Source organism: Alosa pseudoharengus, unplaced genomic scaffold (genome assembly GCF_046254945.1).
Source record: "Alosa pseudoharengus isolate Yale_2024_CS ecotype anadromous, Long Island Sound unplaced genomic scaffold, YU_APseudo_1.1 YU_APseudo_1.1_scf_10, whole genome shotgun sequence".
Classification (NCBI taxonomy): domain Eukaryota; kingdom Metazoa; phylum Chordata; class Actinopteri; order Clupeiformes; family Clupeidae; genus Alosa; species Alosa pseudoharengus.
Window position 1 is genome coordinate 40,412,985 of NW_027468565.1, and position 27,688 is coordinate 40,440,672.

The 27,688-nt window shown below is 45.4% G+C and overlaps 1 protein-coding gene and 1 long non-coding RNA gene across 3 annotated transcripts; one reads left to right on the forward strand and one right to left on the reverse strand.

Moving 5' to 3' along the window:
• The first annotated feature begins 823 nt into the window (after window positions 1–823).
• Window positions 824–27,229, forward strand: LOC143109347 (calcium-independent phospholipase A2-gamma). 2 transcript variants are annotated; one of them, XM_076272050.1, is made up of 10 exons: window positions 824–1,018; window positions 1,692–2,943; window positions 4,454–4,603; window positions 5,911–6,062; window positions 6,249–6,343; window positions 8,642–8,813; window positions 9,112–9,169; window positions 9,405–9,599; window positions 22,573–22,768; window positions 25,097–27,229. In XM_076272050.1, the coding sequence occupies exons 2-10, from the start codon at window positions 1,777–1,779 to the stop codon at window positions 25,366–25,368; spliced, it is 2,457 nt and encodes an 818-aa protein (XP_076128165.1). In that variant the 5' UTR covers window positions 824–1,018; window positions 1,692–1,776; the 3' UTR covers window positions 25,369–27,229. The 2 variants fall into 2 exon arrangements, with proteins under 2 accessions (XP_076128165.1, XP_076128175.1); XM_076272060.1 differs by having other exon boundaries at window positions 824–982.
• Window positions 19,118–21,327, reverse strand: LOC143109356 (uncharacterized). Its single transcript, XR_012983836.1, has 3 exons — window positions 21,104–21,327; window positions 20,353–20,418; window positions 19,118–19,952 (listed from the first exon to the last, which is right to left on the reverse strand). It is a non-coding gene; the product is annotated as an uncharacterized LOC143109356 (long non-coding RNA).
• Window positions 27,230–27,688: the final 459 nt, after the last annotated feature.

Genomic DNA, 27,688 nt, shown 5'->3' on the forward strand with positions numbered 1-27,688 from the left:
AAACTCTTTAGATACAGATTTTTCCAAACGTCAATGGGACAAATGAATAGGAATCTTACATCCGGCACCTAACCGCGTTTTGGCTGTGGGCGGGACTGTGCAGCTCTATTTGCTAGCACCAGAGCCCGTTTACGGAGAGCCGGATCACTCCCTATTAACTCCATTGTACCTGAAATCTGTTGCAGTTCCGCTAGGGGCGATCACGAATAAGTGCAAAAACAATGGGGGTCTATGGAGTTAGACGGCCAAATTTGTCTCTTTCACCTGGTTGTCATTGAGAAATTGAAGATTTGATTGTGGTTTCTGCAAGCTCAATATGGATTATAGGTCAAAGGTTGAATGAAGGAGTAGTCACGTCCTTTCGATTTCTTACAGGTTGGGTTGTCGTTGTGGCCCACAACACACTCTTTCTGCTAATGAATGACGTCATTGACACATTTGAAAGGCTTTTTAGAACAAATAAGTGACTCAAAAAATATAATATATCCCGAGAAAAGTGGATTTGTGAAAAGAAGTGAAGTGAAGAGGGATACAGCTCCATAGGCCTCCATTCATTCTATCTGCATTCTATCTCTATATACGGCTCTGCATTCTATTATTCGTGAGCGCCCTCGTGTGGAACCAGAAAAGGAACTGCAACCAGTTCAGAAACCGGAAGTTGCCCGAGAATGGCGGTTCTCCCCATACGTTCTCCCCTTATTAGACATTTCTCTGCTAGCACTTCGGAGAACTCCAACCCGTGCATGACTGAAGAGAGACTTCACAGAAGTAGGCCGGCCAATGATCCGTCGTTCACCTTCAACCAATAACCACGTGAAATTTTAGGGGCAGACTGCCAGAAGCCAATCCAACCTTGCAGCCCAAGCACGTGATCAATGTTTTTCTGTTTTTACTTCACGGGAAGCATTCTTACCGCAATGACCTAGCTAGCCCACAAACGTTGACAGAAGCTGTGAGTTTGAATCGACTTTACCATATTTTGGTAAATGGATGCAATTAAACACATATACATTTTCTGGTATGTAACTTCATTAAAGTGTTTTTTTTTTTTAAATATTAGTTACTCGCTTAAACCTGTTCTTGTGTCCCTAACTCGTGCGTAGGTAACTGATTGCTAACTGCTAAATACACATAAACTTGCCTTCTGTGTTGTTGCCGCTTTGTAGCCCTCTATAAAGACTCTCCTGAAGGTATACTATAGTCAAACGACGTTAACAATCTTCACAGTCCTAAACAATAACAATAACGTTACTATAGCTATTTAGTCTCAACACCAGTTGTGTGTTAACGTTACCTCGCTGTTGTGTTACTCTCAGCTTGCTTGCTAGCTAGCATTACAGCTTTAAGAAAATGTGTTATTTTAAGTCGTACAGAAATGCTGTGCATCTGAATTATTTTAGTATGTATGTAATGCTGTATTTTAACCGACAGAGCGCAGGTGCCGTTCAGTCATTATCTCAATCCCGCCTTCAAAGTTTGTGGACTGAACGGTTAACTTGGTTAAGCTTTTCTACAACGTTGACAGGTGCTGTCGGTTATGTAACGTAAAGTCAGGCAACGCCTAATTATCATTAGCACAACGTCATTCTTTCATGAGAGAGCAAGAGTCTAGCCTATTTCAGTTATGGTCAGTGTCCATTAATTATGTTGAATGTAACGTATGATGCTGATCTGTTTTCTGTTTCTTCCAGATGTTTGGTTTAGTTGGAATGACACAATGATGTTCGTGGTTACAAGAACACCACAGCCTGTACTGCCCACAAAAGATCATGAGACATGACCGTTAGATGGGTTCTGGATACCTGTGTGTTTTCTCTAAACAGGGCTGTCCACTTGGGGCATACACAAGGCCAGAGGCCCCTGACCATTGTAATTTCCGCTGCTCTAAACCCATTTCACAAGCCTCATGCAAAATGCCCCTTTGGCCACAGAGCTAGCCGTATCAGCTGGATGCACACTCCGATCCTGAAAAGCCGAGTATGCAAGGCATGGCTGTGCAAAGCTAGCTCTCTCAGACAGAGACTTGGTGTGTACCCCTGCATCGCCCACTTCAGCACGTCCAGATTCAGCGGATCAGCCGATCTGAGTCACTGCATGTCACGCCTAAGGACCACTTTGGAGTCAGTCTCAAAAGCAGTGAGCGGGACCCAGTCGGACCTCCTTGCCAAGATAGCACGGCGCAAACCCGCCCAAGAGGGTAAGGATGTCCGGTCCAGTCAAGAGGCACCGGTGGAAGAGAAGGGGAGCGTAGCATCCACCGCCGCCGCCTCCGCCCCCCCAGCCTCCGCCGCGCTGCCCCCTCAACCGGCTGTCACAGTTGCTGCTGCAGTTGACCACGAAGTGGAGGAAAAGAGGCCAAAGCCTCCAGGAGATTCACCCGCTCAAGCTAACTCAAATAAAAGGCCTCCTCCTCGCAATGCAGACATCAGCTCCAAGAGCAAGGTTGCCCCTAAACCAGCCACTCCACTTTTTCATCCTGGAACTTTTGCAGTCAATTTGGATGATACCTACAACTATGTAGCCCATCATATCAATGCATACTTTGGTAGCACCACGAAGGGAGCAACAGACACTGAAGAAAAGCAGCTTCAACTTGGAGATGGCATTAGCCAACCTACTACTGAGGAGCCAGAGCAAAACAAGGACCACACAGCATCACCTCTATCTCCCAGCCAAACCAGTCTCGCCTCTCCAAGCACCCCTCCCTCTCCAAAGAAGGGTCTGAGCCACTACCTGTCCTATTCGGCACCCTCGGTTCAAGCCTTTGTGGGGAATTACATTACCCCCCTTGTTCCTAAGTTTCGCACAGAGGCAAAAGCCGTCGAAGCTGAGAAGGACGCTGCCCCTAAAGTAGATGTTGTTAAAGAGAAGAAAGTGGTTGAGAACAAGGAACAGAAGGCTGCTGAAGAAAAGGCCAAAAGGCTTCTCTTGCAGAGAGAGAGGGTAAGTGATGAAAACATGCCATTCACCAGGTCATGATGGTTGAGATGGAATAGATTTGATCTAGCTCAACATGATGGTACAAACTGTTCAGTCTAGAAGTGTTAGACAGCAGTGTGTATTTAAATTTTTAAATTGCTGTCATCCTAGCTCTTAAGTTACACATGCCAACCAAGTGCTTTCACAGAATCACAATACTTCAGAACAAGACACTGTAGAGTTTCTCAGTAACATATCCCTTGGACTTAAAGGAAGGCCAAATCTATGGAGGTAACATGCCATAGATGGCTTGCCAGCAAGAGTTATATGATCCGCATGTGGCGTTGGCTCATATGTTTGTGGACTGATCCGCATGTGGCGTTGGGTCATATGTTTGTGGACTGGTTCATTTAATCTCACAAATAAACCATGGGCATCATGGCTATGTCTTGGAATATATTTAGAGTGACTCCTTTTCTTTCTTTCAGACAAGGTAGATTTTTTACATGAAAATGACTCATTTTCTTAGAAGTCCATGAAAAAAAACTATTGATTACTAGAAATGTTATTTTAGTATTTTTAATAGACTAACATGTTGAGTAAGTGCTCTCTGTTTATAAATATGCTGCTCATGCACACAGACCCCAATCTCAATGAAATGAGGTCTGGTGTTAGCCAGGCTACTATTTTGATGGAATTCACATAACAATCTTATTCATGAGCCTATGATTAATATAATAAGCCCTAACAGTATAGCCCATACCTGTCCACATTTAGCTTTCCAAAAACGGGAGATTTTTTTTCGGGGGGGGGGGTGGATGATCAGTGTTTAAACCGGATCTGTGTTTGCATATTTAATGCGTTTCATACACGTGTTTCAACACTGCATTTCGGTCGTTGCTTTTACCTTACCATTACCTTACGAATGCCAGTTATGTATCCACCAGCTGCCTGCCTGCAGCCTACTTCCAAAACTCCAAAGCTGTGAGATTTGGTTCCGAGGGCACAAGTTCAGTGTATCAACAACACTCAATAACAGTTTATGTAATGTGTTAATCAATTAAATTCCCAACAATTTCACAACAGCTAGTTCTGGAGTAGGCCATTCAACTAGCCCGCTTGCTTACGACGAGACTCAGGCTGCGCAGTCGGCACTCGCTTCCTTATTTGGGTTTTGGGTTGCCAGGTTTTAGCCTATGACAAAACGGTTGAAATTGATGAGATGACCTTGAAATATGGGAGAAACCCGGGAAAAACGGAGGGGTTGACAGGTATGGTATAGCCGGTCTTTATTTTCAGTTGTCTTGACGAGAAGTATTTACAAACTGTACCTGTTATTCTCAGACCAAAACAACATGTGAACTCTTTGTCCTTCTCTGTGTTGCCTCTAAATACTGATATGACATTGGCCTACATTTCCCAGAGTCACATTAGGTCATATCTCTAATTAGGCTGTGTAAGCAAACATGAGGCCCCTAGTTCCCCTGTACTAGTTCTATATGTCCCACATTAACTGGGTGTATACCTCTTACAGATCATTGCCAGGGTGAGCGTGGACAATCGGACCAGAGCACTAGTTCGGGCTTTGCACCGAGCGATCGATGTACGAATCTACATCAGCCGGGTGGAGGACCTCAACTACCACCTGATGGAGTTTCCAGAGACAAGAGTAGTGGCAGTTAAGGTATTACGCTAGCACGCTAGCACAAATGCTACATGAGTACATGTGAAACCTGCCATGTCAGGCCTATGAATGACCCCAGACAGTAGCACCACACCGTGATGTGTTATGTCAAACTTGTCACACTGGTCATTCTCTCCGGAAAGACCATTTTATCAGGAAACGTGACCGTGGAACACATTGCTTGGCACTATTGTTAAACTTGGCCAGTGTTGTAAAGCATTGTTGTGCTGGGAAGAGTGGGACTGCGTGCTAATGTTCTATTTATACTGGTGTGATGTGACTGTCAGATGCCTTCTCAAATGTCAGTGTTGCTGTGGGAACAGAAGTGACAAGGCCCTTATCTGCATGGCTGCACTGTTGAGTGGCCTTTGTTCTCTTTCAAGTGACATTGCTGCTTTTGACCTTGAATTTCTAATAATTTTCTCCTGTAATTTAATATAAAAAAGGAGTGTAGAGTAGTTTGATTATTCTAGTGGTGAACTGAAGAAATGCAGGTTTCCACTTACGCATATCAATGCACTGAAAGACTCGTGGGTGTGGGTGATGGAGGGGTAATATGCTTCATTACAGTCTTAAAGACTCGTGGGTGTGGGTGATGGAGGGGTAATATGCTTCATTACAGTCTTAAAGACTCGTGGGTGTGGGTGATGGAGGGGTAATATGCTTCATTACAGTCTTAAAGACTCGTGGGTGTGGGTGATGGAGGGTAATATGCTTTGGACTACGTCATTACAGTCTTACAGACTTCATTCATGGTATTTTTCTTTCCACTGGAAATCCCAGAAAGCCTTTTTTCATGTAGAATGAGCTGAGGTCATTCAAATCCCTACTGTCAATATGTTTATCTTGTGCTGGGCTTTGTAGGGCTCTTAAGATGTAATGTCTCTTTAAGAAACCAGGTCTCGCTTATCTCAGGTGCTTGCATATGTGTCATCAGCCCTCTGTACATTTAGCCTTTGGCTTTAGAGATAACATGGCTTGAACATGTCACACTATCCTGAATAGTGCAATAGGCATCTAGCCTACATCACATATATCATCAGTAAATGATGCAGTATCCTGTGCATAGGGCAGAGTACACCGTAGGCCAACCCATAATGGCAGAGGTGGGCAGAATATTTTGTTGAAGTGTATTCTGAATTTGAAAAGTGTAAGATGACCTAATCATACCCTTTCTGTTGTTCTGATTCTACCTTCTTGATTCTACATTCTCTACATTCTGATTCTACCTTCTTGGTTGGTGTCCAGTATATAATTTGTGCCCATTGGTGTGAGAGCTGAAAGTGTTGATGGTGCTGTAATTTCAGGAGAAGGCCATCCCGTGCTTGCTCCGCCTCCGTCAGGCCACAGACCCCGCCCTGCAGGCCTCCGTCAGGCAGGCCCTGGCATTGGTCGGCTACATTGACCCGGTTAAGGGGCGGGGCATACGCGTGCTGTCCATCGATGGAGGGGGCACAAGGTAGGCACACAGCACTGTGTGTTTGGTGTTTGGTGTAGACTCTCAGCAGTTGGAAATTGTAAAAGATTATGGCCTGTTCTACACATTCATTGTCTGTATCTGTATCTTTGTGGGTGTGTGTGTGTGTGTGTCTGTGTGTGTCTGTGTGTGTCTGTGTGTGTCTGTGTGTGTGTCTAACTACCCCAGGGGGCTCATTGCCCTGCAGACGTTACTCAGACTGGAAGCCCTCACAGGGAAACCCATTTACCAGCTGTTTGATTACATCTGTGGTGTCAGCACAGGTATGTTGCACATATGTGTTACACACACACACACACACACACATGCTGGAAAAGAACTCTCCACTGACCTTAGATGAGTCCTCCTCCCAGTGCCCCATTTCAGGCCACTGTCAGTCAGCACTGAGTGGAAACCCTAATCTCTAGTCCTGTGCATGCTGTCACGTCAGCACAGAGTGGAAACCCTAATCTCTAGTCCTATGCACGCTGTCAGGGCTGTCAGGGCCGTGTGGCCATTTGGGTGCCAAAGCCACTAAAGCTTTTCCCGTTTACTTTTGGGTTTTTGTTTCATTAAATACGATGAGTGCTCAGTATTCCATGTTACACAGTCCTGATAGCAGAACACATTCATGTTTTGTTTATAAAAATGTAGATTTTGGAGATTTGTTCTACGTTTGTTTCTCCAGACTTTAATTAAAAGGCTCTACAAGTATATGTTTTAAATGCATCTTCTCAACTTACCTCTGTCTGAATCAGTTTAATCAGGAAATCATTTCAATTAAAAGTGATCAACTCCCCCATGATCTTTTGGCATTTGCAGCGCTGCTTTATTCCGCCACTGGGGGGCACTGTGTATTTTCTTTTCACCACCTCTGCTTCAAGTGAACTGCAATTGCTTGTCAAAGATGGGAAGAAAATGAGTGGTTGTCAGAATTGAAGATAACTCATCTCATCATTTGGCCCTTGTGTTGTACCAGTCGGCCTGCCCTTTTTCATGTCTGTAGTGCAGCCTTTGAGAGAACTGGACACTGTGCGTAATCTTCTTCGTGGTTGAGCATTGAGCGTACATCTGGGACACATCTGTCTGAGCGCTATCATCAGGATGGCCACCTTTCTTTCTTTTTTATCATGCTGGCCATCCTCCTTTCTTTCTTTCTTTCTTTCTTTCTCCTTCACCCCCTCCCTCTCTCTCTCCCTCTCTCTCCCTCTCTCTCTCTCTCTCTCTCTCTCTCTCTCCCCCTCTCTCCCTCTCTCTCTCCCCCTCCCTCCCTTCTCTTCTCTCTCTGCTGGGCTCCTGGGCTGCTGCTTGCCCAGTGAGGGGTCGTGCCACCACCCTCTACATAACGTGTAGATCTCCTGGGGATCTGATGTGGAAATGCAGCAGGACATGCCCCTCATATAGCAGAGCTACCTGGGGATCTGATGTGGAAATGCAGCAGGACATGCCCCTCATATAGCAGATCTCCTGGGGATCTGATGTGGAAATGCAGCAGGACATGCCCCTCATATAGCAGAGCTACCTGGGGATCTGATGTGGAAATGCAGCAGGACATGCCCCTCATATAGCAGAGCTACCTGGGGATCTGATGTGGAAATGCAGCAGGACATGCCCCTCATATAGCAGAGCTACCTGGGGATCTGATGTGGAAATGCAGCAGGACATGCCCCTCATATAGCAGAGCTACCTGGGGATCTGATGTGGAAATGCAGCAGGACATGCCCCTCATATAGCAGAGCTACCTGGGGATCTGATGTGGAAATGCAGCAGGACATGCCCCTCATATAGCAGAGCTACCTGGGGATCTGATGTGGAAATGCAGCAGGACATGCCCCTCATATAGCAGAGCTACCTGGGGATCTGATGTGGAAATGCAGCAGGACATGCCCCTCATATAGCAGAGCTACCTGGGGATCTGATGTGGAAATGCAGCAGGACATGCCCCTCATATAGCAGAGCTACCTGGGGAAAGGGGGGGAAAGCAGGTAATGGCGGCGAGTTAGTCGTCTGCTGCATTCCATTCAGGGGCAGGCGGCCGTGACATGTGAGGCAGTGGCAGCCTGTGATGGATGATTCATGTGTTGCCTTTATCCCTCAACCCATTCCAGTTGCCATAAAGGCCACTGCTTTAAGAGAGGGGTGTTTTGTAATACTGTACTAGTGGTCGTTGTACGGGAGTAGCAACCATGTAATGTATGGTAGCCGTCTTTAATCCCACCCATTGAGGGAATTGCAATAGAATTAATGTCCTTGCAGTGTGTACATGAGACAATTATGGTCCCCATTGTTATTGCATCCTAAGCCTCGAGCCCTCATCCCTGCAGCCGACTGACCAGGTGGCAAATGGGGAAGCAGATTTGCCAGTGCTACTCTGTAAAGGTGATTTCTCAATAATTGTTTGTATTATTGTGTGTGTGTGTGTGTGTGTGTGTGTGTGTGTGTGTGTGTGTGTGTGTGTGTGTGTGTGTGTGTGTGTGTGTGTGTGTGTGTGTGTGTGTGTGTGTGTGTGTGTGTGTGTGTGTGTGTGTGTGTGTGTGTGTGTGTGTGTGTGTGTGTGTGTGTGTGTGTATCCGTGTCCTTAGGTGCTATCCTGGGCTTTTTGCTGGCTGTGGTTCAGATGCCACTGAGCGAATGTGAGGAACTCTACAGGAAGCTGGGTTCTGATGTCTTCAAACAAAATGTCATAGTGGGAACGGGGAAGATGGTCTGGAGTCATGCGTTCTATGACAGTGAGATCTGGGAGAACATCCTCAAGTGAGTCAAGCCAGCCTTAGAACCCAGTAACTAAAAAGAACTCTTTCAGAATACTACATAACTAAATCAATAACAAGCCAGCCTTAGAACCCAGTAACTAAAAAGAACTCTTTTAGAACACTACATAACTAAATCAATAACAAGCCAGCCTTAGAACCCAGTAACTAAAAAGAACTCTTTTAGAACACTACATAACTAAATCAATAGCATAAGATTTAATCATGATCGTCTGGATCGCTTCTCTCACATTTGATCGTGCTACCACTACTACATTGCATCCCCACTGTTCCTTTCACAGAGAAAAATTGGGTTTGGATCTCATGGTGGAAACGGCAAGGAGCCCTGACTGCCCAAAGGTGAGAATTGATTTATGAAGCTGAATTTGTGTTTGGAGTTAGTTTTTGTTAATCTTGCAGAACAAAGATTGTTGCTTTCATCTTAAGACACATCCTCGTGGTTGATAATTAGAAGGAGCCCTAAGCTCTCAGACGGAAGTGTGTGTGTGTGACCTGAGACTCACTGATCAGTGCTGTGCTGTGCTGTGTCGCTGAGACTCCCGGTGATCAGTGCTGTGCTGTGTCCCTGCTCCAGTTGTCAGCAGTGAGCACTGTGGTTAATCGCGGGACCCCCCTGAAGGCGTATGTGTTCCGGAACTACAGCATGCCCCCAGGCGTCCGCTCCCACTACCGAGGGGGCTGCCAGTACAAGCTGTGGCAAGCTATCCGCGCCTCGTCCGCCGCGCCAGGCTACTTCCAGGAGTTTGGCCTGGGTGGAGATCTACATCAGGTAGGCACCTAATTGATCCTCACTGTAAAGCATTCAGGAGTTTGGCCTGGGTGGAGATCTACATCAGGTAGGCACCTAATTGATCCTCACTGTAAAGAATCTATCTATCTATCTATCTATCTATCTATCTATCTATCTATCTATCTATCTATCTATCTATCTATCTATCTATCTATCTATCTATCTATCTATCTATCTATCTATCTATCTATCTATCTATCTATCTATCTATCTATCTATCTATCTATCTATCTATCTATCTATCTATCTATCTATCTAATCCTCACTGTAAAGCGGGGAGGGGGAGAGAAGCTTTTTGAGTGATTAAACCTGAATGGTCAGCTTCGATGCATGCTGGATAAATTATTTGTGTAGCCCCTTCCAGAGAACTTAATCTGTCTGCACGCAAACTGTCAGTTTTGTGGTATTTTCACAATGCTCAATGTTATTATTATTTTTATTTATGTTTTAAAATAAAACGCATGTGAATGGTTTATGATGATGCGTATCATATGGAAGTCCTTGAGAAATTGCTGATTCTCCACATGACACGTGCTTTCGCTCTGAAGAGTCGTTATCACTGGAACATGACTAAACCCATCAGCAGGGTAGAAGTAATGGAGCCCAGGATTACTCTGTCAGCATGCATGGTCAGGATGCTATCTTGCTGTTGAAGGGATGGAGGGGAACACTCAACATAATGCACCTGGCCTTAATTAACCAATGGGATGGAGCTTACCACTCCGATGCATTTTACAGATCAATAGAAGCTCACAGATTATTTACCGGCAGTGAAGTACAACGGCTCATTATGGAGGAACGGCAGAGACGGGAACATGTCTGAGTGCTTTTTGCAGGCGGATTTGATTGGCGCTCACTGCTGCGCCGCCTGAAATGCTTTGTTTGTTTGTTTGTACTGCGCCACTGGACATTGAGGAACAGGAACCCTATATGTGCTATCACTCAGGCTTTACCCAGACATGCTTAATGATGTGTTAATTACTGGCTGCGCCCTCCTCCAGTGACTGGGAAGAGTGTGGCACTTCAAAGAGGGGATGCTGTATGCATGTGATGCTGTTTGCCGGTGCTTTTAATTGAGGAGCAGCATGCTTGTCTATACCGGAGTTCCTTCTAGAGGAATGAAAGAGAATGGCTGATGCTGAGATTCCCGGGTGGAGGGAGGATCATCTCCCAGAGGTCTCTGCTGCCTCTTTGTCTCAAGTTCTTCCAGAGATGCATGAGAGATGCAAATGATTGACATATCGGGCTTGTGACATTTTGAACACAACAGAGTTGAGATGAAGTTTGTCACAAATGATGTTTTTTGAACAGAGAAGCATGTTGTGGTGAAATGGAGCTCTCACACAAAACATTTTCACAGTTAAATCCCTATTCAGCCAGTTTTCAAAATGGTGAAACTGTGACTGAACTTTGTGTGCAACTCTAGTGTTTATCCCGAATCTGTTGCTATAGCTCCTCAGATCCTATGATCTCACGTGAGGAGTTTCTCGTTTGTCCGTCGTCTCATTCACAAACAAGACACAAGGAGAATGACACACAGACATCTTGGGAGAGCAGTTCCCAGGAATCCCTCTGGCCATCCTCCGGACCCCCTCCCCACGTGTTGTCTGCTCTGCCAGGCTGGACTCCCCCTCCCTGTCCTTCTCCTCTTATTCAGGGTGCTCAGGCTGGCATGTCAGCCGGCTGTTGGGTGCCCCCCTCTTCCCACGCCACCTCCCCTCTCGCCCAGGCGTTTAGCTCCGCGGTCTACGCATCCATGAAAGACAGCGAGTTCCCTTTACAAGCAAAGGCTCCATGTCCTCAGCATCCAGTGTCCCTAAGGCTTTCTTCTCTGAAAAAATGGCACTGGTCCAGCCAAGCATAGCCATATCGTCGGCTCGATGATGTAAGGATTCTCTGTGGAGGGAGTCATCGTGGCCTTTTCCACCGTCGCCTACAGAGTGCGCCGCTTCCATCTAGCGCTCTATAAAGGCCCCCATTGTGTCCAGTGTAAAAAGCTTGTTTTCAACATCTGCGTCTAATAAATGCGAAGTTGAACCTATTCTGTTGAGTAAGTAAGGATGGGCCATGGTGCAGTGGAGTGACACTTTTTGAACAATCTCTTTCAACATCTTTTTTCACAGTAATTGTTCAGCGTCCCCTTGAAAATGCCCACGTCCATTCAGTGGCTCACAAGTTGTGATTTTGAATTATAAATCGAGTCACTCGCCAGTGCCCATGCTGAATGACCAGCGGTTGGAGGAAGTGAAGCACTGTGCTCCTGCCAGGGCCGCATGGAGAAGCCGGGATTTCAATGGTTGCCATGGAGCCCTGCCAGGGCAACCCGAAGGAATCGGGACGTTACTGTGCCCTCGCTCTTGAGTGGCGAATGAATGATGTCAGGTTGTAGTGCACCGCCAGGCTTACTACTGCTCATCAGTAGATCACACACATAATATGTGGTGGCAGCCTCTTATTACTTGAGCAGCAGTCTGAGGAGAGCCAAATTAAGAAAGCTGTTGTGTTGTTTGTTATTGGACAGGTTATATGTACAAGTAGGTGTCCATCTTGGGTAGGGCTGGGATAAACGATTATTTTTTAAACGATTAATCTAGCGATTATTTTCTCGATGCATCGATTAATGTAATGATTAATTTTTTCAGTTCGATTTCGATTCGATTATCTCCCCCCCTATTAATTGACTAATAGCAACTTATACATGTTGATTTACATCTCTGAATGAAAAAAACAGGAATTCTTTAACATTGGAATATATGTTTATTGCTCTTAAGATTCCAAAATAAAGACTATACAAGTGCAAAGTAATACATTCTTAGTCAGAGGTAGCATTCAGTTCAGTAGTGTATAAGTCTAATTGAGTGCCTGTCACTTTAAGACGACGTTCGTGAGGGAATCCTTGCAATTAACATTAACACAGTTAAAACGCTGCTGATGTGTGGATGCAATTCATAACATAGTTAGTTCAAATAACGGTTCGTACTTCTCCTTGGGACAAACACTTTTCTATTTACATCGGGATTTTGCAAACATTCAGTGTCAGAGTCAATAAAATGAGTGACTAAATGAATAACGAAATTGACAAACAGCTGTAAGCATGCTAAACTCAACATCCAAACAATATTCTAACGTTAGCTTTGAGATACTGCTTGATTGCATAACTTCGCTAAGGTCTCATTACAACATAGTACATTGAGGAGACCAAACTAAGTAGAGTTAACTTTAATGCAGCAGTTTTGAACAAATTTGCGCAGCATGGTCACGATGCTAAGCTGATTTAATAGCAATTTAGCCCGCCGTGTTCTATGCAATGCTTCTATGTGGCAACAACAATCCTTCAACAATCCTGAATATTTTGTTAAATGCACATGCAGAGGAGGGGCAGCGGGCTCGTTACAAGAGAGAGTAGCCGGGGCAAGGAAAGGCTGCGTACGTGAAAAGCGCAGCTCAATGATTTCGTGGCCCCCAGCCACAGATTAGTCAACTTATGGGAAACACTGAAGGTGTAAAATTTAAAATATTTAGAGGCACACATTATGCTTAACGAATCGATGCACATATTTTGCGTCGACGTATTTTTTGCATCGACGTCATCGATTACGTCGACGCGTTGTCCCAGCCCTAATCTTGGGCCATCTGCAAGGTCTCGAGCTGGCAGCTACAGTTCATCTGTGTGCATATTACCTACCTTGTGATCTTGGGTGCTTTGAAAAGCGCTATAACAAATAAGATGTATTATTATTATTATTATTATTATTATTACACCCATGCTTGTTCCAGATTTTCCTCTAAAATATGTTTTGGCCAGAATTAAGATTTTTGTTTCTGTATGAACAGAGAAATTACTTTGACACTGTGGTGATGTTGCACTATGAGCAATACTGAGACACCAAACACTCAAATGAGCTCCCACTTTGACTGCTCGTTGAGCCTCTCAGCATCATCTCCTGTCTTCCACTGGTAGAGATGTGCTAGATGGTTTGTTTGGTTGTTTTCTACTACACAGAGCAATAGCTCTAAACGGTGCAAATGGGAAGTCATGTTCCCTCTAAAATACTGCTCTCCTTGGAAAGTGATGAGTGATGAATGGACTGTTGCTTGGCAGCACTGGTGGCTGAGGTCTGAAGGAAAGCTGCATTTCCTGGCTTTCAACATGGTGTGAGCTAGCAAGACGGCCGTAAGGCTCTGGGATTGTGGGCTTCCTCCCTGATCTGAGTTGGGCGACACAGCCAAGAATGATTCACTGCTTTAATGTTGTGTGCTACAGCCCACCAGGGTGGCCAGAACACAGCCCCCATTGCCCCCATTGCCTCTCCTGCCTGAGGGCAGTGTCTGTGGCTCTCAGGCAGATGGGACCCCCTTCCATTCTGTGGCTGGAATGGCAACTTGAACCTCATTACGAGCCTTTGGCAACCAGGGTCAAAGGTTGTGAAGGAGAAGCCGTCGGGGTAATTACATAATATGGCGTGGAGACCTCCGGTCATGAGAAGGCGCGAGCCTGAGATGTCCATCATACTTAGGCATTTAGGAAGAAACAGCTTTGGGTTGATTGCTAGGAATGTGTTTGGTAGGCTCTGCTTCATCAGATCTGTGCTGGCTCTCGGAGGGAGCCACCTTGTCATCTCAGACTGTTAGCATTTTGGTTGATGAGGTTCAGTCAGATAGATAGATAGATAGATAGATAGATAGATAGATAGATAGATAGATACTTTATTGATCCCCAGGGGAAATTCAAAGTCTGGTTCTTAGGAAGCGGTTCAACCTTGTGTTTACAAATTCATGCCAAGCCAATTCAAGTTCCCAAACAATGGCTTTATTTTGTGCAGAAACATCCTATTATCGCTGTATTATATAAAGCTGATCCTGGGAATGGTCATTCAGCATTTTGTAAACCATGGCAATAGGCGAACCTTTCCTTGCCAAGCTCAGTCCAAAGGCATGAAGGGAGAAGGGAAATGTTAGGTACTAATTGCTAACGGAGGCTCAGTTTATACAGTTTGAGTCGGGCAGTGCCGCTGGTGTGGGTTTGAGAAGACCTCTGTCCTTTGTGCTGTAATTGTTCCTCCTCAAAGCCCTTTTCCCCAGACCTCAAAGAGGCCTCTCTGTACACATGGTGTGGGGGGAGGGGGCAGATAGAGAGAGGGGTTGAAGAGGCGCTCTCCTCACTTCCAGGCTTGGCTGGCTATCAGGGTTTGCTGCCGATTATGTACCCTGAGCCATGAAATGGCTTTCATTAGTGACAACCAGCCACAGTGATAACATCACCCGCTTTTCCATCTCAACGAAGCCACATTTTCGCCCCTTGAATCTTTTCAGGGTTGACTGGATTGCTAAATTTTCCTGGAGCATGCTCCTGCAAATATATAGATGCATTGACTCTAACCACACTAGTTTAAACACAAAGTCTTGAAGCGTGTAGGATGGATCATTGTGATCATAGCATATATCTTAATGACTGAAGCTTCCTGCTGGACCCAGGTCCCACAGGTGTAGTGTGGAACAGCCTAATTAATTGAGATCTCGCTTTAGTGAGACCAGAGGAAATTAAAGAGGCTGATTATGGAACCATTGGTAAGTGCCTAAGGGGTAGGCCAAGGATCTGTCTATTTCAGCAATTAGTCCAAGCAGGAAGGTGGAGGATAAACACACTGGTTTCCTTTTACTGCCCTATTTTTTTAATCACTAAATAGCAGTGGATCTGACTCTATGTATCAAAGGCTCATACTTGCCTCAAGGTGTGGGGAGGGGTGGTGACAGTGTGCCTCAGTAGGGTTTGCTAACATGTCTTCAGGCATGCTGATCCGCAAGTGTACAGTGTTTTTGGCTGTGCAGCTCAACCAAGTGAGAGTGGCATTAGGACTGCAAATCCTCTTGGAAGGAAACCACCTATGGCCTGCGTCATGCTGAGAGTTTGATGGGCAGCTTAGGTTGGGGTTTGTGTGTGGCAAACACTTGTGCAGATTACCCTAAGTAGATCATTGTTTCAAAGTTGACCCTCACCCCCTAAACTCTGCCACCTCCATCCAAATGTGAGAAGATCAGCCCCTCGTGCAAAGGAAGTGGCTGCTGTCCAGTTATGGATCCCTGAAGGCAAGATACAAATGTGCCAAAAAAGAGAGCCAAGGGCCACATTGTTATGAGTTGGCTCTATCAAAAAGTCATTGAGTAAACTCTCAGACACTCTGTCTTTCTTGTTTACTTGCATTCTTCATCTGTGTGTCTCTCCCAGAGGCGCATTTGAATCTTGCAGCTGTTCAGAAATGACCTCCTCAAATGAGCAATTGATATCAACGAACGTGCTGCTTGTAGACAAGCAGCCATTAGACATTAAGACTTTAGTCACGTCGAGTTTTTTCAAGCTCTCTCATTTGCCTCGTGTGCAGTTGTCTGAGGCTCTGAGTTTTTCTTAAAGAGCTGGGAAAGTCAGATATAGGTGCTCTCCTGTCAACAAGCCACCTTTCAGCCTCCTCATGAAGAGGACATTGACTCTGCTGCCTGCATTTCCATCAGGGTTTGTCCCTAAATTGGCCTTAAATACAGCCCAAAGCCCCCATTCAATTGAGGCCACAGAGTGACTGTTCAGGAGAGGGATGAGCGAAGCGCTGACTGCTTGTCATTCAGGCGGAGGAGGTCTCCCGCTCCAGGTGCCCTCCTCTCCCATGATTCCCCATTAGCTGGCGTACCAAGCCGCGGTCCATCTGGCGAATCACCGCCTCCGCTACACGGCTCAGACGGGCAGGAGAGTCCCAGAAGCACGGTGACACAGACGTCACCTCACCAACCCGCTGCCTCCGGAGTGATGCTGCAGTCTCTGACTTTTCTGCAGGCTGGAGTCCTAATGACTGAGTGCTATGTCGGAGGCTTTCTGCACAAGACCGCTGTCTCCATTAAAATGATTGGGATCTATGTTGAATAATTCACACAAAATGGAGAGCAATTGCTGTGTCGCTTAAAAGAGATCAGCACTCAACAAAATGTTTTTTTATTTTGTCAGTAGCTGCATGCTTCTGTGTCTTATTAGAAAGAGAACTCATTAACAACTAAGAGGCTTAATTGAGATGGTGATTAGGATTAAATCTGAAATAAGTGGATAAATCTATTGTTGGATTATATTTGTACAGTTACACTTTTTCCTCCACCTTAGTAGTCATTGTGCAATACCATGTATCCATGACCACCACCTCCCAATGTCTGTGTAGAGGCAACAGGCAGGGCTCTCTTATCTGGCCTGGGTCTCATCTCTGAGGATTTGGAAACCACATGCCCCATCTTTAGCCCGAGATGGGGATCAAATTGAGAGGCGGGCCTGTTCTTTAGAGCCAAATTCATTTGGGCTCCGATGCCATGGGGGGGGCATCAATGTTATTGCCCCCCCTGCCCCCATCCCCATGAGAGCCTTGAGGCGGACACTCCATTTCTCAGGCCAGACGTTCCTCCAGCATGATGAAGAGTCCCTGGCCGTGTGTGTGTGTGTGTGTGTGTGTGTGTGTGTGTGTGTGTGTGTGTGTGTGTGTGTGTGTGTGTGTGTGTGTGTGTGTGTGTGTGTGTATGTGTGTGTGTGTGTGTGTGTGTGTGTGTGTGTGTGTGTGTGTGTGTGTGTGGCCACCTGCAGCTGAGCTCACCAGCCGCACATGGATCTGCGCATAGGGCCTCTCTCATTACACCCCAGCAATGCTTGAGCAGGGAGAGGAAAAGATGGGGCCAGGAACCCCTTAAGGCATCTCTCTGTCTGCTCGTCTCTCTCTCTCTCTCTCTCTCTGTCGCTCTCGCCCGTTCTTGCTCTCTTCTGTTTTCTAGCTTGTCTTCATCACCTTTTCTCCCCTCTATCTCTCGTATATGCCTTCACTATCTTTCACTAGCGGGCCTTGTCCACGCTGCCATTAATGAATTTGCCCCCTTCCTGGTTTTTTAAGACTCCCTGCAGAAAGCACTCTTGCCTACTCAGAATGTCTCTCCATTCCCCTGAGGGTGCTGGGTGCAGTTCTGCTTAGCAACTCCCTGCTGCCTCGCCTGTGAAACTCAATAGGGTCTTTGAAAGATCCCCAGTGGAAGATGATGGAAGTTATTACCCTAGTAGCATTAAGTAAATTGCTTTTGAATTTGACTTTTTTTTTTGTTCTGAATTTAAAGGTCTCATCTCATCGTTTTTTCATTAATTTTGCAGTGGTCTGTAGTATTGATGAATGCCCTGTGAGCCGGTTTTGGTGAAAAAAATGCTGTCCTGCGTCTGTTTCATGCTGTTCTAGTTTGGTGGGGAAGGTGGGCGGGGAGGAACGACTGGATTTCGCCTCGTCATGAATATTAATGACATGCTAATGAATTCACCTCTGATTGGCTAACAGTACTGTGACGCTTCCTCCAGTGCGTCCTCATCCGATTCTGCCTGTGCTATGCTCCATATTCAACTTTACAGTGCTAAAACCTGGCTAAAACTCGAGTCAAAACTGTTGCACAAAATGTCTTCGGAGATACAACTTCATGTGTTTGATCCTAGTATCCGAGTAGGAAGAAGAACCGCTTCCTGATCGTTTGTCGGTGAACGTTGGTTTAATAGAATGGTAACAATTGCCTGTCAGCTTAAAATCTCTCCTAAAAGAGGTAAACGTTTGTGACAATCGTCATCTTGCTTTCAAGTAATAAACAGTTGGAAACGTTTTAAAATAAATACCTATTTCTTTACACAGTCAAAAGTCTTTGCAATCTTCCTAGTAGATATTTTACTTCACAACACAGGTAAGCACCCTAAATGCAGTTCAGCCACTGACCTAGCCTGCTAATGCTATCGGAATAGATAGTTATGGTTTGAATTCCATGATACTATCATTGAAAGACCACTTGGTCATAGCCCAATATATATATATATAGATTTAAATGCAAACACACCTACCTAGCTATATTTTGCTGGAATTGTACCAGAATGCCTACAGAAGCAGAGAATGTTTGCTGCAAGACTTCTTAACGAGAATGGCTTTGATAGCCTGACATTGGCAGAGGTTAGCCTACTCAAGTTGTTTTCTGTCACGTATGACAGAAAAAGTAGCCTACTATAGGAATCTTATACTATAGTATTTTGGGACTAAATATTACAGTAATCTTATAGGAATACTATAGTATTTGGACATACTATAGGTACTATAAGACTACTATAGAAAAACTATAGCGCTTACAGGATATTATAGTTATTAGTAGTACTTCTACAGTATGTCCCAATTATTCCTATAATAATTATTCCTATAAGATTACTATAATATTTTGTCCCAAATACTATAAGATTCCTATGCTACTTTTTCGTAAGGGGATTGCTCATGTGGTTAGAAAAATGGGCAACACCAGTACCCCTGTTGTCTGTATGACCCTGTACCCAGGATTAGAACCAGTCTGCCTTAGCATAATATACTCCCTTCAAAATGCACTAAACATTCGACTATGACGACTATGGCCCTCTGTGAGACAGAAGATATGAAAGGTAAGATAAACCTTTATCTTAAAAGGGACAAAAACTGATGAAACTCCTAAAACAAATATACAAAACAGGTCAATTTTCAATAAATAACTTTATTATATTTACATACAGCAGTGGTACTCAAAGTGTGGTCCGCAAGCTATCTCCAGTGTTCCACAAGAAGATGTGGTAAAATATAATAGATGAGTTGTTTGCAATATTGAACCAACTTGTATGAAAATCCAAACAGTTCTGCAACACTGATGTAACCTATGCCAGTTTAAATCATATGAATCCTCTGACACCATAAGCAAGGTGCAAAGACAATAAGCAAGGTGGTTCAGTGAGAAGGCCTATTGTGTAATATACTGTTGAAGTAGGTCTACTGTTTTTTTCTTTTTGCTAGGTGGTCTGTGAAACACTGACAAATAGTAATATTGCAGTCTATTAAAATAATGCAAACACAAAACAAGAACATCCAAACTATGCACAGAATTAACAATGTCCTCTTTTTGCCAGACGATGCAGACATCTGGCCTACAGATCCTTTGTAAGATGGTGCTGGGATTATTTAGGGGAAAAGGTCTGAGTTGTTGTTTTGGCTTGTATTGTCCTGGGGATCCGAAGGGAAAACACACAAAACACATTCATTGGCTGTGATGATTCTATTACATTGCTCTTTGATTGCGCTGGGCCATAGGTGGAGCCATCAGGTGTTATTGTGGAGATGTCGCTTTCATCCTCCTCCTCATCTTGATCAACCCGAGGTCTTCTAGCTGGCCTTGGATGAACAGGCTTGATGGCAGTAGAGGTAGCAGGCCCCCATGCCCATGGTGTATCCGAAGTGCTTGTATCAATACTCATACTTTTCATGAAGTATTCTGTTTGGGTACCTAAAGTAAATAAATGTGTATTACTGTCAAGTTACAAGATACTAATAGTACACAGGACATTCACTCTCTTACACAAAACTGTACTGGCACAATGGAAACAAAAATATTTTAGTGACTGCGGTAAGGTGTATGATGTACTAAGTAGCACACCCACAAGAAGACATTCGGTAATATCAATTCTATCTGTTATGCAATTCATGGGTTTCATCAGGTCCATTTACACAGGTGTATTAATCAAGCACCATGCAGTCTGCATTCATAATCGAGGTGCTTGATTTTATACACCTGTGGAAAGTGACCTGAAGAAACCCATGAAGAAGCACATAAGAACCTGTATTAGCCTACTAGAAAAAGACTTCTAGAAACTAACTAGCACAACAAAAAAAGTTAGATCACAAACCTTTGCTTCTAACGTGATGACCTAATGTAGGCTAGAAAGCTGTGTAGCCTGACATGAGGATGTGCTCTGGAAGACATACAAAAAACTAAGTAAACAGCAAGTAATCAAACAAAACATCATTGTAGGTCTACAAAGGTCAATGTAATAATGGCAAGAAGACATAAATTAGACTGAAGTGTAAATACCTGAGCTCTAGTGATAGCAACTTAGCCTAATAGTGCACGGGTATTGTGTTTTTGATTTTCCCTGTTTAGACTAGAACAATATCTGTACTTAGTTGAGCATAAGATATTATTGCTAATATTATTATTTGTGGTTTAACGCTTAGGTTAGAAGATTATAGGTTCAACAAGCTAAATCTCTGGGTAGTGTGGTCAGTTTCTTATGAGTGTAACGTTAGCTACACCAGGCACGTAACTGAAGCATTCCGTTCGCGTTATGTAGGCTACTGCAACAATAGCTTCCAATAGGCCTAATCAATGGAAGTAGCTACACCTGGCGTGTTAGTGGCCTGTAGGCTACGTTTGGGAAAATAGACCATTCCTCTAATGGATTTTACCAGAGCCCTTCCTATTAGACATTCTCTGATTTTACACGTCAACAGAACACTTCAGTTACGTGCCTGGTGTAGCTTCCTGTAATATAGGCTAGCCTAAGCCTAGCTTGTACCCTTTTCATGCATGCTAACGTGAAGAATATGAACATGCTATTTTGTAACAGACGTTAGGTGAAAAAGTTTGTTTGTACTTACAGCCTGTGAGCTGGTGGTCGATCGTCATGACAGTACAGAACCAGGTTTTCAGAACATCGATGCAAAACCACTTTCTAACTGTAGGCAGTGAGTGTGGTCGAAATGATTGGAACACAGAACTAATGTTGCACTACTTCGGTGGTGGTGTTCCAACGATAAATCCGAACCATTTCTTCCTCAACTCGTTTCTAAGGCAAGACATGCAACATTGATGTGTTATTGCCACAAATAACACAGGCACGATTTTTTTTCCGCCATGTTAGCAACTTGCTGTTAGCTCCTACTAGCTGCAGAGAGACAATCCCCTAGCCGCAAAATCTTCCAGTCTTCCTGTAGGCGGTCACAAGCCAAGGTGGGCGAGGCCATGAATAATCAGTTTCCCTTCGGCGTCATTGGGAAGGGCTCTTTCTGATTTGCTTGTTTTTCCGTGTATTTTCTTTCATTGGCTAATGCGGGCAATGAGTAGAAGATCATTTTCACGTGCAGCATGCATATGCAACTTGGAGTGAGCTATAGTATTTCGAAAGTAACAAATATTAAACAGTTTCTCAGTGAATGAGACCTTTAATCAGTCTAACACTAATACAGTGTCAAATCTAACCATTTTTAGACTCTAGGAATGTGTGATCGTGTGGTTGTAGTCACACGTGCAGATGTTGTGCTGTATTGTTGCACATATTACGGTCGTCTGCATCTTCGCCCTGCCTCTGTAGCGGGGGGTTGTCTTTGAGGTCGCTCTCATCGTGCCTCTGGAGCGGGGGGTTGTCTTTGAGGTCGCTCTCATCGTGCCTCTGGAGCGGGGGGGGTGTTTTCGAGGTCGCTTTTGAGGTCGCTCTCATCCTGGCTTTGCAAGACAGGGCCCAGCAGGGGTGTGCCACTGAAGTGAGCAGATAGCAGAGTGGTGATGTGAAGTGCGATACGCTTCATGTTTAATGCGGCCTCTTCCCTCGCACAGACCGTGAAGTGTTGGTACACGAGCACAACGCCACGTTAGAGTTCCTTTCATCAGTGCTGGGATTCACACAGCAAAATAACACCATATCCTGGCCGCTGTTAGGTTTTAGCATCCCGGGCGCTGTTGGGTTTTAGCATCCCGGCCGCTGTTGGGTTTTAGCATCCCGGCCGCTGTTGGGTTTTCCACTGTTTACTTCAGGGCACTGCTGAGGGCAAGACATGAAGCGTCAATGCAAAATCAAGCGTGAAGTGACGCGGGTATGCCGTATGGGCGGCTCCTGGGACAGACTAAATAGAGTTAGCTTCTTCTGGAGACACCAGAATGTTTTGCTCAACCACAGTATTTTGAAATGTTGAGCAATTTTGTAAAAACAAAAGTCATGTATTACTAGTGACATTCCACCGCAGCTTGTTTATGGTCTCCAGCGGCTTCTCGTCCATATAAACTGCTGAGAGGGCAGCCTTTGCTGTTCTCCGAGTTAAGCGTAGTTTCCTTCCTCCCTTTCTCTGAGCAGGATGGAGGGCTGCTGATCAACAACCCCACCGCCCTGGCCATCCACGAGTGCAGATGCCTCTGGCCCAAGACCCCGCTGCAGTGCGTCGTCTCCCTGGGCACCGGGCGCTTCGAGACGGTGGGCAAGAACAACGCCACCCACACCAGCCTCAAGACCAAGCTCACCAACATCATCAGCAGCGCCACCGACACTGAAGGTGGGTGAGCACACTGTGCGCCGCCACCGAAGCGGGCTAGAGACGTCCTTGCACCGCAGCTGAAAAACAGCCGAGTAAAGTTTGACCCAGTTGTGTACGTGTTTGTGTCTGTGTGTGTCTGTATGTGTCTGTGTGTGTGCCTTCGGCTCGGACTTCCTGAGTTTGGGATTAAACTTCTCCCCCGCTGCGTAATCACAGGAGTTATTTATAAATCGCAGCTTAACACACTCCCGGGCCAGATTTGGCCTCCCTCTTTCCCTCTCCATCTCTGCAGAAGTCCCCCTCTGTCTCTCTCTCTCTCTCTCTCTCTCTCTTTCTCTTTGTCTCTCTTTTTCTCTCTCTCTCTCTCTCTTTCTCTCTGTCTCTCTTTCTCTCTGTCTCTGTCTCTCTCTTTCTGTCTCTCTCTTTCTTTCTCTCTCTCTCTCTCTCTCTCTCTCTGAGACCACACAGCAGATTGCAGAGGCTCCCACACATTTCCATCTCTCAGTTGAGGGCCGATGTGGAGGAAGGAGGTCACAGAGCCAGCCCACAGAGCTCACAGACCCAGCCCACAGAGCCAGCCCACAGAGCTCACAGACCCAGCTCACAGACCCAGCCCACAGAGCTCACAGACCCAGCCCACAGACCCAGCCCACAGAGCTCACAGACCCAGCTCACAGACCCAGCCCACAGAGCTCACAGACCCAGCCCACAGACCCAGCCCACAGAGCTCACAGACCCAGCCCACAGAGCTCACAGACCCAGCCCACAGACCCAGCCCACAGAGCTCACAGACCAAGCCCACAGACCCAGCCCACAGAGCTCACAGACCCAGCCCACAGACCCAGCTCACAGAGCCCACAGACCCAACCCACAGAGCTCACAGACCCAGCTCACAGACCCAGCTCACAGACCCAGCCCACAGAGCTCACAGACCCAGCCCACAGACCCAGCCCACAGAGCTCACAGACCCAGCCCACAGACCCAGCTCACAGAGCCCACAGACCCAGCCCACAGACCCAGCTCACAGAGCCCACAGACCCAGCTCACAGACCCAGCCCACAGCCTCTCGCGTGTACACTCCTCACATCCCTGACTCTTGATTTGTAGCAGAGCTCAGTCACGACACATTGATTTAAGATGTTCGCATGGAACTAATCCGTGTATGTCTCAAGATGAAAAGGCTATAAGGCAGGTTGTAATCAACGAGCAATTACTGGACATACGATGCAGCAAGCGTCGCTGGGTAAGGGCTCTTTAGCAAGTGGAGTGGATTTCCTGCTGTCGAGGGTCATTTAGTGCGTGATTAGGCAGAAGATTTCCCAAGGAGGCAGCGTGGTCACCGCTCTGCCACGGATGACCGTGCCGTGATTGGATCGGTGACCCTAGATGTAAGGGGAGCAGGTGAGGGTCTGGACTTGCTGGTGGCCGGTCTCAGTTCATGGGCCACAAACAGCAGCACCTCTGGCCCTGCTCAGACGCCAGGCCTGTCTGTGTGTGTGTGTGTGTGTGTGTGTGTGTCTGTCTGTCTGTGTGTGTCTGTGTGTGTGTATGTCTGTGTGTGTGTGTGTGTGTGTGTGTGTCTGTGTGTGTGTGTCTGTGTGTGTGTGTGTGTGTCTGTGTGCTGCTCAGACGCCACTTCATGCAGCGCTGGAGACACTCCGTGCTCTCTGTGTGGTCTGAAATATCACGTGTGTGTGTGTGTGTGTGTGTGTGTGTTTGTGTGTCTGTGTGTGTGTGTGTGTGTGTGTGTGTGTGTGTGTTTGTGTGTCTGTGTGTGTGTCTGTGTGTGTGTGTTTGTGTGTCTGTGTGTGTGTCTCTTCACTTGAATGCTTGATTGAAAAAAAAATGACCCAAAAAGAAAACACACAAGCATTTAGGTCTTTGGATTTTCAATTTGTTTTCAATTTGATACCATTAAAATGTACTTGTCAAAATGTTTATGTAATTTGCTTAATTATACTGCGAGGAGATTTAGTTTGATTATAGCTGAATAGTTTAACGCCGAGGGCTGAGTGTTAAAAGCACTCTGATTTGTTTATTTGCTATGTATGTGCTTTTGCCTGTTGCTCTGCACATGTAGCAGTTAGCTAAATGGAGAAACCCAGCATGAACCCTGTGTTTGGACAGCTGGGCTAGATGGGCTTATCTGAGTAAATCATCAGTAAAGTTTTAAACAGCTTGAAGCTTGTGAACCCCACATGGTTTCCCACACCCTCTGCTGTCTCTCGTCCCAGAGGTGCACACCATGCTAACCCAGAGGTGCACACCATGCTAACCCAGAGGTGCACACCATGCTAACCCAGAGGTGCGCACCATGCTAACCCTCTGCTGTCTCTCTCGTCCCAGAGGTGCACACCATGCTGGACGAGCTGCTTCCGGCCAACACCTACTTCCGCTTCAACCCGCACATGCCCGAGGAGATCAGCCTGGACGAAAGCCGGCAGGAGAAGCTGAGCCTGCTGCAAGCCGAGGGCCTGCGCTACCTGGAGCGCAACGAGGAGAAGCTCCGCAAGGCCGCCCGCTTCCTCACGCGGGACAAGAGCCCCGCACAGCGCCTCGCCGACTGGGCCAAGCTCAAGGTGGACATGTACGACCACGTGCCCTTCTCCAGACTCTAGAACCTTCTCTGGATCGTTTTACCCCACCACAACCCCCAACTCCAGCCATAATAGCCCCTCACAGAGCATGATAACACACACACTACACAGTCCCCATAGTCTACACTGAAATCTAGCATTAATAGGATGTAACGCATGCCATCTTTATGTTCGCTACACTGCACTGAGCTAAAGATGGGTCTCCTGGACCCACTACAAAGACTCCTAGCGGTGCAGTGCAAAGCTATCTTTACCTTAGCAGGTAGTGTATTTATGTGTCCATTATTTCAACTCGAGCGAGTTGCTAGCTAATTGAACCTGAGCAGCTGTGGCGTCCTCATTACAGTGTCCGAGTACTACGATCCCACCTGGAGGAGGGGAGGGCAGGGGGGGAGGGGAGGGCAGGGGAGGGGGTGGGGGTTTGCTGCAGATATGGATGGACTTGAATTTCAAAGGCAGCTGCAGAAGAGGATGCTGCAGCAGCTTCACTGGCTGCACATGTTCCACTGAGGTGCTCCTTGAACTGCACATAGATGTGGTGTTAACAACTGAACTGTATCGAGGTACTGTCAAGAGAAGTGCCAAGTAAGCACTTATTTTTTTAAAGCATTCTTATTTGAAGTACATAACCACAACCACTATCACCTCAGCCCATATTTATTCATCGTTTGATTTTAGAGTGGGAGAAAAGGAATAGCTGCAGATGGTTGTTTTAGATGATGATGCGTCAAATATTTACTTGAATACTGTCAGTTATATCGACACGATTTGAAGTTAAAGGAAGGTCGTCAGGAGGACATGATTTTACTTGATTGCGTCTGAGGATGCATGTAATGTGTAAATCCCAGAGTTGTGGACTTGACTTGTCTCCTAAATCCTTGGGCTCAACCAAAGATGATGGAATGCTGTGCTTATAGTTCACTCATTTGAACGTGATTAATTCCACTTTATGTTTGCTAAATAAATTAATGATCTGATACGATACACTGTCAAAGTGGATAAGATTTAACCGCTCAAACAATTTCCACATGCAATATGTGCATGTGTTTCTTTTAGCAGAAGAAATAGAAGTGTAGGTGGCATGCCGTGATAAAAGAGCTCCGAGTTGACCCATTGCTATATTTGCTTTATGTGGTTGCCAGTTTTAGATTTGAGCAGTTCAGATAAGATTGAACAAGGATCGGCTATAAGAGGGATTGCTGTGTCCACCCACAGTATTTGAGATTTCTATAGAGAGAAGGCATGATGCACTGACTCCATTATTAGTGTCCATCGTGTTCATTGACTGCATTAATCATAGAAATAATAGTTTCAAAACCAAGTTGTGATCATTTGCAGATATTTATTGTTCGTGCTTCTAGTAGTCTAGATTTCTGAATAGCAAAAGTTAGTTCCTGCTTTCCTGACTATAAATTTTTGGATGTTTTGGTTTTGGGTGCAATAAATTTGAATAGAGAATTCACTGTAGATAACTCTTAGGGAACATTAAGCAAGCACTTTTATCCAGTGACACCTCTTGTGCCCAGATTCTCAACCTCACCCAGTCGTGAAGTGTGTGTTTGTGTGTCCACAAGCCTCTGAGCTTTGACTGGGGTATACGCTGCTACCTATTGGTTTTTGGTTTTAAGAACTGTAAGGGACTGTAGCTACTCAGACTTTCATGGAGGAAGAAAAAAGGAAAATGCTGCACAGAAGGTTGGTGTTTTAATAAGGAAGGACAAAGTTCTTATTCTGATATGCTTCTAGTCATGTCTTGTTGGACTGAAAGCAATACGGTGGTGATAATCATTAAAGGTTTGTTTTTAGTTTGCCAGCCAGATTGATTTTCCATGCCCTTCAACCTGCCATGTGAAGAGTGTATCCATTAAAATTTTACCTTTGATTCACTGCCTTTGATATCTGTTTTATTGCACCAGTAATTGCAACCCCCATTGTTCACATGTACATTATAGACCCTTTCAACAATAAAAATAAAAACAATGCTTGAACGTTCTATTTGGTTCCCAATCGACTTCCTCTGCATTAAGATAACATATGGAATGTTAAAACAGAAGTCTTGTGGGGCCAACTATGATGCTGATAATGGAACTCTCTTGAAAGGGTCAAGATTTAACACCGGTCAGTTATTGTTTTCCTGTTCACTTTATCAATTCTCATGTTTCAAAGCTGAATCCTAGAAATTCCATCTCTGTCGGGTCCTTTACAAATGAGATTATATGGGGAGGGGGGCACTTTTTAGAGGCTTTCACAGTGAGATTATATGGGGAGGGGGGCATTTTCTAGAGGCTTTCACAGTGAAAGGGAATCAAAGGAAAACAGCTTTGCTGTTAGGACAAAAATG

Bases quoted from the DNA above. Each gene is read 5' to 3' on its own strand.
- LOC143109347 (XM_076272050.1), top strand. From the start codon at position 1,777: ATGACCGTTAGATGGGTTCTGGATACCTGTGTGTTTTCTCTAAACAGG. The intron at 2,944-4,453 runs GTAAGTGATGAA...TACCTCTTACAG, and splicing joins TTCTCTTGCAGAGAGAGAGG to ATCATTGCCAGGGTGAGCGT. The intron at 22,769-25,096 runs GTGGGTGAGCAC...CTCTCGTCCCAG, and splicing joins CAGCGCCACCGACACTGAAG to AGGTGCACACCATGCTGGAC.